The sequence below is a fragment of the Ammospiza nelsoni genome, chromosome 2, assembly GCF_027579445.1.
Source record: "Ammospiza nelsoni isolate bAmmNel1 chromosome 2, bAmmNel1.pri, whole genome shotgun sequence".
NCBI lineage: Eukaryota > Metazoa > Chordata > Aves > Passeriformes > Passerellidae > Ammospiza > Ammospiza nelsoni.
Window position 1 is genome coordinate 40,706,894 of NC_080634.1, and position 20,882 is coordinate 40,727,775.

At 41.8% G+C, this 20,882-nt stretch overlaps 1 protein-coding gene across 1 annotated transcript; it reads right to left on the bottom strand.

Moving 5' to 3' along the window:
* Window positions 1-920: 920 nt before the first annotated feature.
* LOC132069614 (transmembrane 4 L6 family member 1-like) lies at window positions 921-18,400 on the bottom strand. The gene is made up of 6 exons (XM_059465947.1): window positions 18,343-18,400; window positions 13,396-13,575; window positions 9,909-9,974; window positions 4,336-4,481; window positions 3,380-3,566; window positions 921-2,888 (listed from the first exon to the last, which is right to left on the bottom strand). Exons 2-6 carry the CDS (start codon window positions 13,564-13,566, stop codon window positions 2,868-2,870), a joined length of 591 nt encoding a protein of 196 aa, XP_059321930.1. The 5' UTR covers window positions 13,567-13,575; window positions 18,343-18,400; the 3' UTR covers window positions 921-2,867.
* Window positions 18,401-20,882: the final 2,482 nt, after the last annotated feature.

Here is a 20,882-nt window from a genome sequence, read left to right on the forward strand (position 1 = left end):
AGATAGATGAATGTAGAGAATAGTTAGATATAGAAGAATAAGTGTCTTAGTTTTACTAAGTTCTTCATGTACACATTACAAAAAAAACCTCTTAAGGACAAAATTGCTCTTTTCCTTTGCTAGGAGATTTCCCTGAGAGAATTCTTTTCATTTTGGGAAAAAAACCCAAAACCAATAATTTAAAATCTCTAGTAATCCTAATTCTGAACCATGATGTCTTCAGTCAGGCCAACTCCCTGTTCAAATCAAAGTTTTTATTATATTTAGTATTATGCAGACATTTTATTTTGAAGCCTTGCCCACCAGAAGAGTTTGGGTTTGCAGGTCTCCCTGCAGTGCTTGGCATGAGGAGCTGCCCCTGTTGCAGTGTGCTGGCTGGCTCCTGGAGAAGGTGTTGCTTCTGAGAGCACAGGTTTTGCTTCATGTAAAAGGTGGTCTGGGAGATCCAAAAAAGCATGAGCTGAAATAATTTAATCTCATTTTAGTCACATTTATGTATTTTCACTAGATGAATTTTTAGCATCCTTGTGTTTGCAAGAGACAGCTGTTTGCTTTGGTAAGCCACACCTTCATGTTGTTAGCTCCAGATGAGACTCTTGGATCTCTGGACATTTGTGCCTGGGTTCTTTGCTGCACTTCAAATAGCACCACATGTTCCTGTCCATGGTGGACAACTGAACCTTGCTCAGCAGGGCAGTGCCTCCCACTTGCCTAAAGCATGTCTTTCAGTGTGGGCTGTGGGAAGGGTGCCTCTCCCCATAGCCTGTGTATCTTGATGCCTACCCTAGAAGAGACTTCTTCATGGTGATTCAAGTCAGATGATTTAACTCTGCTTTCTCTGTTATCCCATTTATCTTCCTATTGGAGGTAGTTTGAGCTCACAAGTCCTTCAGACCACACAAATCAAGCCAGAAAATAAGTTCAGAATAGCAATATTTAATATTTACATATATCAGTGAGGCCGGTGGTCACACAGTTGGCAGGACAGAGGGTGTTCCCAGGAGCACACTGACATCCCCAGGGCAGGACAGCCTGGAACAAGCAGATGGCAGCAGCACAGTGCACTTATTTTTCTATGCTGGAGGTGTGTCAGTGTGTATCTCTTCCTCTCCTGGTGCTAGCACAGCCAGAGTTGGCTTTATCCCAGAGCTGAGAGTAAGGGAGTCAAAACTAAGGGATGAGGAAGGGCAGGTATTTAGGGACTGTGAAGGGTTCATAGAGCCCCTGTGCTGATGAAGGAGCCTCTCTCCACCTGACTACATGCAAATAGCCTTCTTTCTCACTGCCTCTTTAACTCTTTTCCTGGTTTGCTGTCAGCTGTATGTGGTTGCACTGTCCATGCTTCCCTGCTGGCAAAGAACATGAGCTTTTAAAGCCACCTGGCAGGTTTGGGTGCACCTAGTGATGGACTGCAAACTTCAGCAAGTCTTATGCTTTCTTCTTTACAGAAGTTGCATTTAAATTTTATAGGTTAAATTTCCTCCTTCTAGGGGTGAAACTACTGTCCACAGTGCATATGCTCCTCATCTAGGCAACTGGCCTTTTCTTCTCCATTTTATATAAAGAAGAATGTGAAGCATTTTGTATGTTGCATTAAAGGACAGCACAAGCAGCCACATATGTCTGCAATAAATGTATTTAAAGAACTTGTTCCCATGCTACAGCACAGAAATACAAACAACTTTGAGAAAACATAAATCAGAAGAAATAGGCTCCAAGTGCTTTAAATATATTCAGGTTTTCATAGCTGCCTACATGCATTCAGGATGGGTAAAGATTATTTCACAGTTTGGCTGACAGCTCCTGTCCAAGAAGGAAGTCACTGAAATGATGAGTTTTCTGAAACTTCCCAGTCATGGACATTAGCTCAACATCAAGGGCTTGCTCTTGAGTGATGATGAGGAATTATGCAGTTCCTGGTTGGTATTACAGTTGCTAAAAAACTAAAGCTGATGCAATCTGCTGCCTTCAGATTATATCTTCTATTTATTTCTAAGCTGCACATAATTACTACATTTATGTTTGGTGAGTTAATTCCTTGATCCATGTGCTCTATTCTAGAGCAGCCCTACAGACCTGTGTGGAAGTTAGTGAAACTCTTAGGCAGTTTCATGAAGGCAAAATTGGTGGTGAGGTTCTTCACCCTTTTGTTAAGCCAGACATTTCTAAACCCTTGCTGCAAACCCTGTTACCTCTGTTGACCCAAATGCTCCTCTAAGGCTGCCACAACTCTCAGATGTTCCTGAAGAGCCAATTTAAGAGTGCCCTGGGCTTTGGCAAGGGGATCTGGCTCCAGGGTGGCAGAAAGAGGCTGGAACCCATGTTCTTCAGTTCCTCTGCAGTGTCTCAAACACTGCTCGATATATTCTCTGCTCATCCTCATTCAAATCTGTGAGTGCCCCATTCGAAAATTAATAGGAGAAGACAGGTGAGCTCATGGTCAGATTTGGGGAACATGGGACATTATTTACATCAGCCAGAGAGTGCTTGCTTCATGCAGCTGGTAAATGTGTACATTAGCAATAGCTCCATTTCCCACATACATGAGAGGGCAAGTGGTGCTCTTTTATCTGAGGACTGTTGTGCTTTATACACAAGTACAGCAGTAAGGGCCAGACAGATTAATGTTTTTTGCCAGTACCTGAGGTTTGGCAGGTATGTTTAGAGAGATGAAAATGTAGAGTCTCAGACTGAAATTATCTACCCCTTTTCCACCTTGACTTCTTCATAAAAAAATAATTTTGCCCTGTGAAACACCTGAATATTTTTTGTTGTTGTCCCCCCATAAATAAAACAGTACAGTGCACTATCCTTATTGCATGTGAATCAGCATTTTGGGGCTTGTCTTGGCATTTCTTGTAGGTCATTCACATTCCAGAAATGTTTGTCTGAAAGACAATGATTGAAACATGATTAATTAATATTTCAGGGGATATCTGAATTACTGCAAATATCCTGTACAATGAAAAGAGACAATGAAAAGGAAGCACTAGTGATAAATGAAATTTGAAAGATGTTTTCTTCCATTCAGTAAAATAACAACAATACTACATTTGAGCAATTTTAAAAATCTCTACTTTTTGTCTCTCACTTACATGTGCTGGGGAGGGTCATTATACTTTATCAAAAAGGCTTCTTAAATAGCAATAAAGCCATGCAATGAGTATGTCAATATGTCATACTGCTGTTTAGAAATATCTGAGGATCAGGTTATCCCTGACTTTGATGTGACAGACAGAAAGAGACTGTGCAAATGCATCTGTACAGCCCAGAGGAACTTGTCCAGGGACTGTGCAGATTTCTCAGCTCACGTACCATCACCAGAGCTTGAAAAATAAAACTGGAAAGAACATAAAGCACCCTTTTACTGCATACCAACCTTTCTTCTCCTCATACATGTGCCACAAATGAAGCCAGTGAGTCCATTGATGACTTGAATGAAACAAAGAATAGCTTCAATCACACCAATGACCAGGAGAATAGAGAAAAGGACAATATTCCAAAGGATGATGTTTTCAGGTTGTTTGCAAATACTCCATGTTGTCTGGTTAAACAAATAATTGTCTCTGTGATAGAGGAAAAAAAAATGGCAAGGTATTAGAAAGTAAAAACTTCAGAATGCTTTCTCTGTTTTCTGACATTTCATTTTCGGAACTTGACTGCACAAAGTGAGTCTCAAATGGTGCTATAATTGGTCAAAGCTGCTGATTCTCCCCAGAATTCCCTTTGCAGAGATGCAATTGATAATTAGGGAAGAGAGCCACATCTGTACTTTGTTGCATGCACAAGAATCTCCTCTTTGTTGTATGGCAAAATTATGTTAATAACTAAAGAGAAAGGTTTTAAAATGTGTCTCCACATTCTCCATTCCTGCTGTGGTATGTCAGCCCAGTCCATTCATTATCTCTAGCTCTGATTTGAAGAGCATAGTTGTCAAAGTTGGCTTTTTAGATTTAGAGAAGATTTTTGCTTTCCTTTTCAGAAGCAGGTGGAGCAGGCTGAATTCTTTGTAATTTAACAGATTAATGTGGCACAGTAAGCAAACATTTCCTTTTGACTCCAGTGGGAGTCACAGCTCACAGAATTTTGAAAGCGGGGTGCAAATTGCACGAGGGGCTTGTGGCAAGCACAGCAGATGAAACTCAGGCAATTTGCCCAAGGATGATTCCCTGGTCAAAGAAATGACCAGCTGGAACATGCTACTCACAGAAGTGTGAGTTTATGTGTACACAGGGTGAACCATCAGTTCATTTTGGAAAAATCTAAGTTCACTCTAAAAAGATAGGGGAGGGATAAGGGAAAGCAAAATTGGAGGAGTTTGTTAGCCATACTCACTCCAGAGTGTCATTCCTGAAAGGGTAGATGTATTCTCCATCACCTGTGTCACACAGAGGACCCCCAATCAGCCCCAACAAAGAGATGACCACACAATATGCTCCTCCTGCAAATCCCATCACAGACAGGATCACTGACAGCAGCATCTGAAAGGGAAAATACCTTCAACATTGTGTGCACAAGAGTTTGAGTAGCATGGAGAACTCACAGTGAATGAGAAAGAATTCTCTTTCTTGTCTCTTACTTTATGCTGAAATACTACTGCTACTAAATTTGTGGGAGTAAAAAATAGTTGACTTTTTCTGACTCTTGGAGCTTTCCTAGATGTTAAAGAACTTATTGAGTTTTATGCTTAAGCTACTAATTATGAAAAATCTGGTGAGTTTTCTTTCAAAAGACAGTATAAGGCTAATCCTGGATTGATCGTTCTGTATCATGTACCTTGGCGTTTCCAACTCTTCACCTTTCTTGGCCCTTGCACCAACAGAAAAAGGCAAGCAACTACTGAACCAGGTATGAAAGCAATAAAAGATAGATTAATTGTTTTTGCTAATTGATGGAATGCAAAAAAGCCTTTCTTTTTGCTGCTTTCCTTCATTTTGCAACACCATGACATGTGATTACCACTTCTCATGTTGAGAAATCTAATTGTGCTGCATGTGGCAACAAACCAGCAGTGACTTCAAATTGTATGTAATGCATTCATGTTTTACATCAGCCACTCTCACAGAAATGTTACCTTTACTCCATTCTGGGTAGTTTTCCAGTAATGAATGGGATGTATCTGGTTGCTGTTTGTCTATAGAAACAAAAATCCCAGGAGGGTGCTACTGTTGGTGCATCTGGGACAGGCTTCTCAATAGTCTTGTTAAGAATCACTGTTTGTGGTTGTTCACAACTCTGCCATCGAGCCAGGGGAGGACCTGGAGCAGGGAGAAGGCAGCAGGCCTGCCTTAAAGACAGGGCAATGGCATGACCAAGGAAGCACATACAGAACACTCTCATCCATGACTCAGGTTTGAAGCCAAATATCTCAAGTCTCATAATTCCCCACTGCCAACAAATACCAGGTGAAATCCACCACCCCACAAGACAGGGAGAAACCTTCTCCTTGTCCCAGTTGTTCCACAGACCACTGCACTACACAGTCAAATGGAAATATCCACCATCCATGTTGGAGTTTTTTGACAAAGCCTTGAAAAGTCTTCACTTTCTGAACACATTCAAGCTGGTGAATGCTGTTGCCAACTTACCAGGCAACAGCTTTCCGTAGAACTTTGCTGGATGCTGGTGTGTGGATTGACTAATTTTGTGTATTGTTTTGCCTCTCAAGCAATCCTTGAGTTAAAAGTTGCTGGAATTTCTCATGGGATTTATTTAATAATAACTGATTAACAACTCAAAGCTGGATACTCTTTCCTTAGTCTTTATCTGCGTGTTGGCTGAATTGCCTCTTAGCAGAGCTCCATTATCAGCAAAATGTAGTTAATTTAGTCTATTGTCCTGGACCAAAACAGTGTCTGGGTTGTAGCTGATGCGCTGTCTCTCACAATAAGATCACCAACCATGCCTTGTGGTGAAGGTGAGTGACTGATACTGTCTTTGAAACTCCTACCTATTCTGAATCACTTTTCCCCATTTGTTTCCTCATTTACTTCAACTCTGCATTCTGCTTCTTGGTTGAAGAATCTTAATTATGTTAACAATTCATTTTAGTAGCAGTACAGGGCATCCCAAAGATAATTATGAAGAAAAAGTCAAATGGTCTTTTGGTATTACTATGTTTTATGATAGCAGTTACTGCTAGTAGTACTTGTCAGTGCTATCTGTGATGACAGTGTTCTGTCACATGATTGTCTCATTTGGAATCTGTTGATTGTAGGACTAGTCTCATCCCAGCTATTTCCCTTACTGTGTACAGGATCATCTAGACAGAGGCTTTACTTGTCACGGAAAGAGGAGTCTGAATTTGCTACAGACTGTTTGATTGGCTCTCCTCAGCATTTTCTAGACATGCAGGGGTGTTTCCTCATTTTATCTACTGATCTGGAGACTTTTCTGGAAGCTTGCCTCATAATCTGTGAAAATCCAAGGATTTTATTAACCATTTCATCATCTCAAACTTTCAGCATTTTTCCTAGTAGTAGTTCTCATTGAAAAATTTTATTTCCTCATTTGTGTCCTTAATTGCAACAGGAGGCCTAAGCTGGGATGCTTTGAGTGTGTTGAAATTTGTTTCCCATGATGTTGACCTGTTCTATACTCCTGAAATGTTTTGCTGACCATTTTTGCTGATTTTCCCTGCTTTATTCAATCCTTTAATTGAATTGTCCCAGGTGAGCTGATGAAGACTCTTAGAATTCATTCTTTGAAAGTTTGTATCAGCTGCTTTGGTGAAGTTACCAAGTTCTTCCTGTCCCAGCTTGTGCTGCTCTTTAATACTCTGGTTCTTGCTCCATACACATTTCTTTCTTCTCTGTTTTTTGTCTGGAAGTGTTTTTTGTGTTTTGAGGTTTTTTTTATGTTTTTTGGGTTGGTTTTTTTTTTGTTTGGTTTTGTTTACTTGTTTTTGATCGAATAGTTATTCTGTCTGGTTATCTGGATATCTTTGCTTAAGTTTGTCTCGAAAGTTGCTATGGCTATTCTTGTTCTACTAGTGACTCCTAAGGAAGACTTAGAAATACTGGACTACATGTTTGCTGATGCAATGAGAGAAGCTGTATTTTGGGTGGGTCTTTTTCCTCATCATGTCAGTGCAGTGGATAATTTCAGATGTGTACGTGCTAAGCTGCAAGACACTGAAGCTTTCTAAATCTATTACTTTCCAAATTCATTACTCCATAATGCAAGGACAAGAGGCCATTGATGTATGTTTGTAAATAATAATTTAAAGTTGATTAATGAAGAAACTTAATGTAGCATGTAATCACTGTGAACTGGAAAACTTACTAAAGTGAATAAAAAGTATGAGAAATGTACTATTTTTTATTACTGTTGAAGATACTTTGGCAGTGTGTAAAGGCTTTGATGATGTCTGAAACTATTAAACCAGGAATTGTGCAAAATAAAATAGAACAGAGTTCCTGCCCTGAGCAAAATGTTATGTTTTGATTAAACAATAATTCTGATCAGTAATAATTCTTTAACCTTTTTTTTCCCATTTTTATTATGACAAGCAATTCTGCAATTTGGACTATTCAAGTGTAATTTATCATTTTATACCTAAGATCTCCAAAGCAGAAAGGTGTCCAAACTTGCCTTTGGATTACAGAGGCTCCTGAGCAGTTCGATGAAGGCTGTTTCTCTGCCAGTAGGTGGGGAACCCTTAGCAGGTCCATCCAGACCTACCTCCCAAGGAGCTCTGTCTCTCTGGGAGGTTGCTGATATTATGGATGTTTGAACCAATCCCAGGAGTTCTCTGCTCTCCAGGGCCTCACACCATACCTACCCTGCCTTGCAAATACAGCCCTTATAGTCAGAACATCTGAGCACCCCTCCTCTGGATGCCTGTGCATTTCCTTCCACTCTCCACAAAGCACGTTTTGCCTGAAGTTTCATCCCTTAAAGAAGCAGACCATCAGCCTTCAGATCTCCCTGCAACACTGACCTCTTTTCAAACGTTTGGAAATCACTCTTCCCCAGGAACTGTGCAGGGTAAACTTGTTTTTAGTTGTTCACAGCCATTCACTCTTTGCTCATGTCCCCATCTCATCCCTACTTTGAGCATCTCAAACAGACTGTTTAGAATAGAGCTTGGGAATAGAGCTTCACCATTTCCACCTCACAGAGGTGTATGACTCCAGAGGGGTGTGTGTTCAAAAAGACAGCATTTTCATAGATAGACTGTCCTCACTGAGCCTGTTTTCCACTTTGCTTTGGGTAGCTTTGTCACTTGGCCTCAGCCCCTTTGTGATATGGTTTAGTGGGCCTGGTGGTATTCATTTGAAGGTTGGACTTGATGAACTTGGAGTTTTTTTCCAAGTTTAATGATTCTGTGATTCTCCTGATTCTACAAAATATCACAGTACTGTATTAACATCTATTTTATTCCTCCATAACAGCAAATAAAGAAGAGAACAGTTTGTAGGTAACCAATCAGTGATGGGAAGGTGCAGACAGGGTATCTGGAATGATGTACTGCTGCTAGGAATGGCTCAGACAGTGAAAGAGGAGGTGGAGAATGGAGGATTGTGGTGGGTCTGTGGATGTAGGCTGCTGGATGACACTGTGCTAGCACCTGTGTTGTTGGGCTGGGGCGTGAAACCAGCCAGCCTGAGGAAGTTTGACTCTTGGCTCTGTAATATTTAGGGCTGGGATAAAAGATGGAGAAGAGACACCTGAGATGTTGTGTGAACTCAGCCCAGTTCAGCTGGATTTCCCCTTGTGACTTAACAGATTCAGTGAGCATAGGAACCACAGCAGTAGCTGTGTTTCATCACTGCTTTCTACATCACCCAAAGTCAGGCAAAGCAGCTGGCTCAGGCACTGTTTGCAGGGTGCCTAGGATCTCACCCCAGCTCTGCAACAGGCCTGCTTGGCCACTGTCAGCATCCTGTCTGTGCATGTGACATTTGGTACAATCAATGTAATGGCATGTCCCTTGGGATGTGTCTGCTAATGTGTGACATCCTAATAAAGAATGCTATTTTGGTATTCTGTATCATGAATTAAGTAAAATGTTTTAAAGAGGCAAAGGTTTTCTCATGTATCAGACTAAATATTAATTGAAGAGTACAGAAGAGACGTGCTTTATTGCATGGAATCTCTCATTCCAGGCTGCTTCTGGGAATGATGCAGACTAAAAAATAAATTCTAAGTCAGTTTATCTTGCCAATAATGATAGCCACACAGAAGTCTGTGCCCAGGGCTTGAGGATGAATGGAGATGCCTTTATAACATGTTGCTTTATAATATTCTTAATTATCAAGAAAAACATCTCTCTGGCCTTTCTTTAGATGTCAGAGAGCCTAAATTGGATTTTCACATTTCACATGCATAATATTTGGGCACATGTGAGCCACTGGTCAGAACTGCAGGAAGCAGTGCTGGCTCCACAGTGCCAGATGCAATATCTCACGCTTTTGGCATGGACCTGCCAATAGGGGATATGTGTATCCCTACAGGGAAAAGCAGGGATGAACCTGTGGAAAAGCAGATTGCCATGGAAGGGTATAGAGGAAACAGGACTCTGTGGAAGCAGGAGGAACAGGCAACTGTCTCAGTCTTTATGATTGCCTTGTGCAGGGGAGCTCGACGAAGCTGGAGCCACATTTTACTTCATGGGATGTAATCCCCTTTGCCCTCAGCATTGTGCCTGAGGGCTCCAGCCCTGGCCCTGGCTGATTTCCCTCCTATCAGCAGCTGCAACATCACAACATTCTTGTTGGCTCACTGAGCCCTCAGCCCCAGCCCAGGGATGCTGCAGATCAAGCTCCTCTTCTCCGTTTCCCTGACATGGCTGCTGACAGAGGTGTGATGGTTTGTCACTGCACATTTCTACCTGCTGAGCAGCCATTTCAACAGCTATTTCACAAACTCTGTAGTGCCATTTCAACACATGAATATCCACTTACCCCACATCTGTTAGCGCAACATCCTGCTCCACCTGCTCCCAGCATCATGAATGCCGGCAAAATAACCTGTAAGAAAAGCACAGGCTTTGAATTAATGTGCAGCACTTCTGCTAGGGTGCTTTTTAAATTCTAAGAGCTTGGGCATCATGTTCCTCAAATGCAAGTCACCTTCTGTCTCTTCTCTGGGAGTTGCACTTGCTTGGATGTTGGTGCTGCTGAAGAGTTACTCAGAAATAACTGTGGGATTACAGCTAGAGCTGTCTGGCAAATTGCTGGTACATCAATTCTGATTGCTGAAGCTATACTGATTTTTTTTCAGGGTATAAAAAAGTTCAGCACAATATTGTTGGGGTTTTTTCTTTGGAAAAAAATGTGTCAGTTTTGAGAAAACTGAAATTCTGCCCAGAAAAGATACATAGCTGGACTAAGAATTATGGACAGTGTAAACCTCCTGAACATTCTGCTCTGGATTATGATTAGGAAATCAGCCTTGAGCTTCCTGAAACAGATCTGACTTTGGTTTGGGTGGGAGTGGGGGTTTGTGCTGAATTTCTGGAAAACCTACAAAATGGACTTCAGTCAATGGGGAACTTCCAGTTCACATTAGCTTTCACCATGGTAATTATCAGGCAGAGCTGGACCAATAAAATGCAGTCAGTAACCATCTATGACTGGAGATATAATGCTGCCTTACAGGCACCCTGGAGTTAGAAAAAGTTGCCTTCAGTTTGGTAGCCAGAGGGCAAGAAAGCTTTTGTGGGTCTGGCTTTGCAGCCAGCACACTCCCACTGCCTTGTTTCTACACACCAGTCCTGGTTCAAGCATCTCAAAGAGCAGCACAAGTAAAGGAGTATTTAAAAAAATTAGGAAATGGTTACAATAAAGTTAATGAAAGAAGAAGAACCCAAATCAGTCAGTCAATCAATCAATCAATCAATCAATCAAACAAACATAAAAGGTAAAAACTGTAAAAATGGCCTAACTAGATGCTGGCAAGATTTTTTCTCACGCAGGGCAGGAAGAGCAGAATGGTCATGATGAACAAAGCCCACGGAATTTATGTGTGTAGTGTAAATATCTCTGTTGAACAGTTTGGGACATGCTTATGAGACTTGCTTAGATTTGTAGGCACCTAGATATTTTTCAAAGAATTTATTCTCTGTTGCCTTCTATGCACACCCTAGAGGCAACCTACAGCACCTGCAGTGGTGGCTGGACCGCATCTGGAAGCCTGCAGAAATAGAGCATTGAGGTTAAAAAGATGTTCCTCTTCCTGCAAGGAAGTCCGCTCTTAAATAATCACAAATGGTCCCCAAGGCAGCCTCAGCCCAGGTGTTCTAGTGTCAGGCACTCAGGAGAGTTAATACCTCTGCCCATCAAACCAACACTCCTGTTCCTCCAGGGCTGTCATTTTTCTTTCGAGGTTTCCCATCCAAGTGGCAAACACTTTTGTGTCATCTATTAGCCTGGCTCAGGATGAAGGATTTGCTTGGCAGCCTTCTTTTTATGCAGTGCCTGATTATAAACACCTGCCTTTTGACACGGGCATGAGAATTGGCTGGGTTTGGCTGCTGTCAGTAAAACAAGAGCTGTGTGTGAGCCATGGCTCAGTCAGGCATTTCCTTCTGTTGCACACAGGCTTTCTATGAGGAAAGGCGTTACTGTGACACATAGAGCCAGTCTTACTCTCTTTACATCCCAAATATTTGAAACAAGGAAATTGAGAGGTTTCCATGTCATATAATTTCCATTAGAAATTCAGCAGAGGAGGAAAGGGTGGAGCTGGCTACTCAGCCAAAGGGGGCACTGATGATCTGTGTATCAGTCTACAGATGAAGTTCCTAGGTGTAGAGAATTTACTGGCTCACAGAGCTAAGCCAGGCTGTTCTGAAGTTTCTCCCACAGTCTTGACTCTAGAGGCTGCATCCTAGTTGTGGGGAGATTCTCCAAGATCAGGCAACCTGTTGGCAAGGCTTGCCTCAGTTTTCTTTGGGAGGAATCCAAGTGCTTGGGGGAACATATTGCAGCTTCATCTTTCCTCACTGTAGTGTCAGGATATGAACCAGACTCCAGTTGTGGAACATCCTCTCCCTTGTTTTAACTCCTTAGGACACTGAAAAGCCAATCTTCATTTTCCCATGCTTCCAGCACCTGGAAGATGGAGCTGCTGATAATGCTTTGTTTCCCCTTACCTGTGGGCATTTCTCATGTTGTTTTCTGGAAAACGTACACTCAACAGCATTGTTTGCGGATCAATTACTCCTAATGTTGTGTTTTAAAGGTCAATGCAAATTTTTCCTCTCCTTTGACTAGCTGTACTCATTTTTGATGTATGTAGTGCTGGCCACAGGCAAGTCTGTGTGGAAGCCTTAAAAGAAGGCACGTTTTCAATGAGCCAGTGATGCTCTCATGCCTAACATCTTTCCTTTCCTTTCATTGAACGCCAATGGCTCCTAGGCTTGCAGTGATATGAGTTTTCCACAAGGTCTCTCATGTAGTTGCACTTCTTCCTCCTACAAACTCATGCTTATGTTCAAGCTCAGCATGAATAATAGGCCCAAGTGGTAGCCACAAGAAGAAGCAGACATGCTGCTGGTGGAGAACAGTTGTTTATTGAATCACCTTATGCCATGTTTCTGGTTTGGGAAATATGAGTATGAACCAGATCCACTGCAGGCGTTCCATAGACTTAAGCAGCAGCTGCATCACAGGCTGACTGTGAATGAGATTTATTTTTTTCTAAGTTAATTATTCTTTAAGATTCATTTGTTTTTTGGCCAGCTCTGTGCTAGTCTGCCATCTGCCCAGTACTGGTCATATGCATTTTACTTGCTCAGCTTTTTAACTGCACTTGGGTAGATAATTGAAAGAGCACAAGGGGAGCAGGCTTTCTGATGAACTGGAAAGATAAGTATTCCGCAACATGGATATTCACATAAAAGTGATCTTTCCTGAGGCCTGGAATGGAGAACTAGTTATAGAAGAGCACATTCAAACCAGATCCAACCCAAAAGAAGGTGGGTGGGAGTGTGGGAACAGGAGGCATTCAGCTTATTAAGCCATTTGCAACTCCACATTTGTAAAGTGTTAGCTGGGTCTCAAACTAACACCTGCCGAAACACGTTTTTGATTTTCCCTTAATGTTTTTTTTTAATCAGGGGTGCAGACAATAGTGAAAACTCACTGCCTCCAGCTGACCTCAGCTTTGCTTTCACTCTTGGAGGATGAACACGTGTAACTCTTCTCCACAGTGAGTACTTAGGCCTAGTGCTTCTTGGAGTCTTGATATTTATTTCAGGAATGTTTTGTATTTCTTTGACTAGACACTTTTTATGCCTTAAATGCATAAATGCATTTTCTCAGTTCATACCCATCTTCTCATTTAAGCTGTTCACATGTTTATGCAAAACACATTTTTATAACCTTTTTTTTAATGGAGATTTAAAACAAAACTGAACAAAACTCACAAGAAATGTTCATCCCTTACCAGTATCCCAGCTCCCAGAATGCCGTGGAAAAACCAGACCAAATCAGTTATCTCGCTGAGCTGCAGTACTTGTCCATTGGGGAAGTACAGGAGAATGTTGGAGACAATGGCACATACTGCCAGTGGGAAGAGGGTGATCCCAATGCACTTTGAACACTTCCCGGTGCACATGGCAGCTCTCTACTCAGGAAAGATACAGGGAGGTTTGGGTTACTGCAGTGCAGGGAGCACCAGGTTTCAGCAGTTATATGCTTTAATAAAAGAAGAATCAATTTTGTAGAAAGAAATGGTTCAAGTAAGACATACACAGATAATCCTGTTCAACAGACCATGTTCCCTTCAGAGAATTTATTTAAAATTGAATTATTCACGGCTGGGATGTTTAATTGAATTTATTTAAAATTGTGTTGGTAGGAAATTACCAGAGAGTTTCATTTTAGTTTTTAATGGACAATTGTCTGTCCATTGGGAATATCAGTCACAAAACCATGACTCCACAAACAGATACCCTCGCTGGCAGTCAGGGCTAAGGCCTGGAGTGGAAGGGGAGGTGGATGCTGTCCTGGTTTAACCAAGCCTGGTTTTCAGTTGGGGGGAAAGATTGACATCCCCGTTACCAATCAGAGGGCTAGTTTTGGAGATTGACACCCATTTAAACCACTTAGAAGAGCTGGATACAGCTTTATGAAAATACATTTAAGGATGGACTAGCGTGTGAAGCTCTCTTGGCTCCCAGCCTCTGAAGGGGTAACTAGCCAGGCCCAGGCCGGCCCCTTGCGGCTAGACCAGGCCTGCCCAGGCCAGGCTCACATGGCCCACATGGTCGGGTCAGCGCGTGGCTTGGTTCAGATTTCTGCTGCCTCCAGGCCATGCCACTGAGAATGTCCCGATGCTGCGGATGACCGCGCAGCCGGGATGCTTGGCCGGAGTCAGTGTGGCCGAGACAGCGCTGTGCAGCCAGGGCTGTCTCAGCATGGCTCACACATAAACTTTGCTTTACTCCAAGACCAGCTCCAGCAGTAGTCCTGCAGCCAGCGCTGGAGACTGTCCCAAGGCCAGAAGAGGCCAGGGCCAAAACTAGTCGCTGCCAGCCCAGTCCAGGAGCAGCCATGGATGGGGCTGAGGGCATGTGGCCACCGCTATCTCAGCATGACTCGCAATAGACTTGATTTGCTTAGCCACTTTTAGCCAGCCATGCTGCAAGAAGAAAGACAAAAGCAGCAACAGTTTTGTTTCTTTTTCTGGTGCCTTGCATGAAGGAAAAGCACAGGGGTGGTGCGGGCAGCCAATGTGGCTTGCACAGTGCTGGCGGGGACCATGTAACCAGCAGCAAAAGACACAGCCATTCCTCAATTACAGAGCCTAAATGAGATCAACCTGTCAATGCTACAAGACTATCAAAACTGTTTCAATTGATAAAGCTTAAGAATAAACGAACATACAAACACGAATTCTCTCCCAAATCAGGAAAAAAAAAGAGTGAAGGCATGTAGAGAAAACAACGCAGAACCCTGAAGTAAGTAAAGATGTCAAATACTAGATGGGAAAGAATCAAGGAGATGCCTTAGTCTTAGGCTGAAATTCTTTTGTGAGGCTGTGGTGGAGGTATATGTTTTGATATATCAAACTTTATTTTTTCCCTATAATTCATAAGTGCATAAAGAAATGCATCATTCATCTGCAGTCCATGAAAAAAACCCTCTCATGCTAAAGCATATAAATGCTAAAAAGCTATAAATAAAGACTTAAACAGAAAAAGATAAGAGAGATGAGAAACTTTGCCCTAGGGATAGAAGAAGAAAAACTTCTGTTCCCAGAGATAAAAAAAAAGAAATTTTGTTTTTATGCTAAAACAGCTTATCCTTAAAATAGTACCCCGTGAGCTGACATAGCCCATAGAAGCAGCTTTGAGAAAGCTTCAAAGCATAAGAAAGACCTTCACACTGCAAAAATTTTCCTTTCTCAGGTGGCTGATTTGCTATGACATTAAAGCCATGAGAAAACTGTTTCTTGTAAAAAAGTCTCCATAGCATGGCAAGAGAGACTCCTCTCCCTAAGTAAACTAAAGAAAGATTATTTTAGAAGTGGTGACTGACTAAAAGTTCCAAGTTTTGTCTCTTCATGTTGTCAGGGGGAAAGAAAAGAGGGTGTGGAGGGAAGATAAGTGTTCTGAAGATCTATTCTGATTTTCTTATAATTTTTCTTTTAATTCTGTTAATGAAGCTCTCTTTATACCATTTAAAATTTTGAGCCTGTTTTGCCCTCCTCCTCCTAATCCATATCTCATTTCAAGAAATGAGTAAATAATTTCTAGTGGGTGCAGTAATGTTTAGCCAGCACTAAATCCATTACAGATGCCTTGGGTTTTTTGGGACCACTGTCTTGGGAAACTGATTTGAAATCTCTTGCATTGAAGGTATAGAAGAACAGGAAATGGCTACCAAGGATACCATGTGAATGTTCAACCCTACCTTGGCACTGAGACAAGCAGGGAAGCCTCCCCAAGGTGCCTACCATCTGCATTTCCTCTATTTCAGTCAAAAAAGGACCTTCAGCAAGAACTGGAGAAATATTTATTATTGTTTACTGTGACATGATTATTCTGCATGTAAGGGTTGATAAGACTGTGGATTATAGGCCTGCTTGGCACCCACCCTAAAGTAGCTGAAAAACTGCAATCTTGTCTAATTCTGTGTCTGTTTGCTAAGGGCTGGTCAAAAAACCATCCCATCTCATTTTCAGATACAGTAGCTTAGTAGTTCATAGCATCCAGGTTCTTTTTTTAAAAATCAAAGAATGAACATAAATGAAGCATTGGTTGAGAGAGATCTCTGCAGGTGTCCAGTCTGATCTCCTGCTGAAAGCAGGACTACCACCAACACTAGGTCACTGTGTCAGCCACAGATTTGTGTAGCTGAGCTTTAAAAACCTACAAGGATGGAGCCACCACTGCCTTTCTGGGTGACTTGTTGCAGAGTTGACCCAATCTCTTGATGAAAGAGACTTTTCTGGTGTCCAGTCTGAATCTCCAAAGCTGTAAACAGGGCTGATGCTCCCCATTGTATCCTCTCACACCACTCCATCACCTCTGTCACACCCCAGTTTTTCATAGGCTGTTATTAGACCCCTCTTCACCAAAGTCTACAACCTCAGCTCACACTGCATTCATGCTGTGATCTACAGCCAGAGAGAAAAGCCGGATCCATACAGAAGTGGATCCATACATATGCCTCCAATTTGGAAATTTCAGACTACTGGGTCAGTGATTATTGAACTTGCATACCACCTTCAACTTTATGGCACAAACTGATCACAACTTCTTCATGATGTTTTATTATCGCTTCATTCCAGCTCAAGGCTTTCAAATGCATAAAAATAAAAAATATGCATGAAAATACAAAATATCAAGCTGTGGACAAGCTGTGGATTTCTGTCCTCAGAGAGAACTGTCAGTTTATGACAAAAAGCACTTTGCTCTCCTGTGAGTCAGTTCCCAAATGCAAGAGAAGGATAAGGACATGGGCACACGCCATTTCATGCACACACAGGTGCCTTTGCTTGTTATGTGCAAATAGTTTTTGTAATTACTGAGGCACTCAGCGGTGAAATGTTCCTCAATTTACTCATATGCATTGGATAATCTGGAAAGTTTTATGACAAAGATTGGTGTGGAGCAGTCATTAGGCAGGCTAGGAACACAGAAATCCATCAAGGCTGGGTTCCCAAGCAAGAAAAAGGTCCAGGTGAAAGGTACCTTGAAGGCATTTGAGAAAGGCAGACACAGGCTAAAACAGATCTTGGCGACAGAAGGAAGACAGTAAAGAGATAGGGTAAGATATCAGGTGAGATGTCCTCTGACCTATTCAACTGAGAGGCAAAACAGAAAGACTTTATGGGGTGCCATGTATTGCTGTGAAGCAGCTGTGGCTGACAGAGACTTTTTCTAATTTGCATTTCTATACAAAAAATTTGCATTGTTCTCTACTGCTATGAGTTCAACAAGAGCACTGTGCTTGTATGCATTTTCTTCTGAGCACTTTGCAGTCATGTTGAGCTTTATAATCCATGTTTAAAATAAGCTAACAGGCATGAAAATATTCCAGATGGGATCATTTTTAACAGAGATAATTCTGTGTTTATGGTCATTATCTATTGTTTACTCAGTGCTCAAAATTTGGCAAAGCATTTTGCAAGCCTCTGGAGAAAGCCCTAGTTCAAAGAGATAAAAATCTAAACAGACCAACAATGTGCAAGTGAAAGATGAAGTGGGGAAAGGGAATGAAGGAAAATGGAAAGAATACTGGATATTTCACCTGCCTTTCAAATCACCTGTCTTTCAAATAAGGTTATTTTTTTACACTAACTCTTCCCTGCATGCTTTCCTGTCTCATTCCAGCTTTAGCTTTTCCATTTGCTTGCCCAACCTCACCTACCTCCCCTCGCCAGAGAGAAGCAAACAAGCACAGGCGCAGCCTAGCCTCCTTCTACAAAAGCTAAGCCTTGAAGTTAAGTTATGAATTCTCTTCTGCATCTTTCGTATGTGGCTGGAGGGCCCAGTTCTTGTACAGCACAAAGCAACCTGATGCTGCTTTGGCTGGAAGAGCTGGGGGTTCCAGTCCTTTCTCTCTGACCTATCTCAATACCACTTCAAACTGCAGGGAGAACTTACCTAAACAACAATCAGCAGACCTAGTGAGAGCCTCTACCACCAAAATCAATGCCGCTTTGCCACCTGTGCACATCAGAGGATCTGCATGTGTTATTATAGCTTAGGAAAACACTCCGGTTTGCCAGAAGCACTGAAACACTTTATTAATTCACCAACCAAAAGCACATTCTACAGCTTCGTTAAGCAAGGTGGCTAGAGCAAGCTTCTAATTTTTAGTGAGGTTTTTAGAAAGTTTTGCTTTTTAATGCTACCGTAAGCATGTAAATACTTTTGCTTACCTTCTAAGCAGGGCTAAGATGGCCACCAGAGTTCCCCACAGCCAGCTTCAGGTTTTCCAGCTCCTCTCTCCTGGAGAGTGTCCGTCTGAGCGAGGCACGGCAATGTTTTTGGGTGACAGCCTCTATTAAACAAATAGCTGTTTCTCTCTGAGAATGAGGAAATACCCCAAGTTATCCCTGGTTGGCCAGTGAGAGGCTGGCTTGTCACCCGCGGTTATTGATTATTTTAAGGCAGTGTTCCAACGGTCAATGCCTCAGCCCCCGGGACACATGGATTGGACCAGTGGAGACCTTTTTGCAGCTGTAACCATTTCAACTGTGTAGAGTTTGGCAGAAGAGGAGAGACAGGAGATGGCAGAGGAGCAATGAGTACCTGGCAGAAAATGTGGTTGGAGCAGGAGGAGGTGGCATAGCAAAATCTGGCCATTGGTGTGGCATCATCTTCTGCACACCAGGCTGTGGCTGCTAAAATTCAGTACTGGCTGTGCTCCAAAGCATACTCTTGGGAGAGTTAGGTGAGGAGAATGGAGATGGGAAGGAAAGAAGAATCACAGTAAGACAAGAGAAAAAGGAGAAAGAAGGACAGATACGTTGGGGAGAAAAGAGAGATGTGACCAAGGGAGGGAGCAAGGAAACAAAAAACCACGCTATTCCAAGGAGGAGAGAGGGGGAATAGAGAAGGGAAACTGAAAATTTGCTTTGGCAGTGGAGAAAATAAAGGTAGAAGTGACACTAGAAATGTAAAACACAGTGAAGATTAATAAGACATTAAAATTGAACTGGGAGAAGACTCATACTGAGGAGAAAGGGAGTTTCTTTTGTACAAAATGTGACAATAATAATAACTGTTAAAATATGTTCTAACTTTCAAACACAGAAATATATATGTTACTTGGTAAGTCAGATTTGACTCCCGTTGTGCTGGGAATATACCCAGATCCCTTCTTTCAGCTGAAGACATCCCCTCTCTGACAAGCATCTGCATCCTCACCTCTCACTTTCATCTTCTAAACTCACTGGGAAAGATTGATGGTGAAGGTGGAATTCATCTCATCTGACTTTAGGCATAGATGTCAACGTAGGCTGTGCTTGTTTCTTGTGAGAGAAACAGACACTTCTAAGGAAAAGAATCACAAGATCTATTTTAGGAATTACTGTAGGGTTACAGTAAATCATTCATGGTAAAAGAATCTCACCTCTTGTTCAGATCTAGATGTCAGAATCTATTGTCAGATGAATCACATCCATGAGGACAACCAGCATGGCAGAGTGACTGCAAAAGCACCAGGAATTCAGTCCCTGGTTGCATATTTATTATAAATAATAATATCAAATAATCACTGACTCACAGCCAGAAAAAATCTTTAGTGATCTCAGAGGGATCTCAGGCAAAGAACCTTCATTAAAATACAAATGGTAACAAGGAGGAAAACCGAACTAACTCTCTGAATCCCTAAATCTCATATCCTGGTTGCTTGGAGTTTTTATAGACTTTAACTCCATAATATTTCTTAGGCACCACTTTTCCCATCTTCCCATAACAAACACCCTAAGCTGGGCTCAACATCCTTCATTTTGATTCTGTTTTCTCTAGTTTTGCGTGGCTCATGCTCCTCCATGATGATGTGCAAACCTCACCTACACATTCTTTTACTGACCTTTTTCATTTTCTTCTCTGCACTTTCCAAAGTTTATCTATCAACAATGTCGATTTTGAACTGGGGCAAGTTCAGTGTTTTCATCTACATTTATATACCACTTACATGCTCAGGGGCTTAACAAAAGACTAGTGCTTCTAGTCACTACAGAAAAAATAAAATTCTAGCAAGATATATTGAATCTTGCTAGTTCAAGATTCTCTTACTGGTTCAAGAATTTCTTTAGATGTGCTCATTATTAAGTAGGATTTACATTCAGTCTTTGATGAGTTCTGTGCTAAGTACTGCTCATTGTGAGGCACAGGAGGAATGCCAAAAAGAACATAATAAGAATTTGTATTAACACCAGGCATCCTGACTCCTACCTGTTTTTCTAAAGCAAGACTCACCTAAAAGAAATGAAAGCAAGCAAGCTCTAAAACACTTAGAAACACTGAGCTTTGTCTGTGAAGTGTTTAGTGGCTAAGCTGAGTGTATACAATAGTATACATCTATTTTTCCCCCTGCAATATTGACTTTTAAGGCAATGAAAACATTTTGTGTTCCACTGATCAATGCCTCCTGATTATATTGACTTACTGTGCAGCAGCTCTGATCCTCCTTTTCTTTCTACCCTTTTAGCCCTAAATTCTTTATTAATTTTCCAGTTACATGTAGTAGCATGGGAACTGAGAGAGGAACTGTAAATATGTGAAAAATCTCGTTCATCATGATAGGAATGAAAACAGCTTCAGCCCCACAATTTCCCTGAGCGGTGCAATGTGAGAAACTGAAGAATTCCAGCCATGTGCAGGTTTTTGAAGGGCATATCTGACTGCCCGCTTACTCTATTAATTGAACTGCCCCATTTGGAGCGTGGCTGCTGCACACTAAGGAAAAATG

Coding starts and splice junctions, on each gene's coding strand:
- LOC132069614 (XM_059465947.1), bottom strand. CDS start 13,566: ATGTGCACCGGGAAGTGTTCAAAGTGCATTGGGATCACCCTCTTCCCA. Junction 3,567..4,335: donor TTCAGGAATGACACTCTGGA/GTGAGTATGGCT, acceptor CCTCTATCACAG/AGACAATTATTTGTTTAACC. Junction 2,889..3,379: donor CATGTATGAGGAGAAGAAAG/GTTGGTATGCAG, acceptor ATTGTCTTTCAG/ACAAACATTTCTGGAATGTG.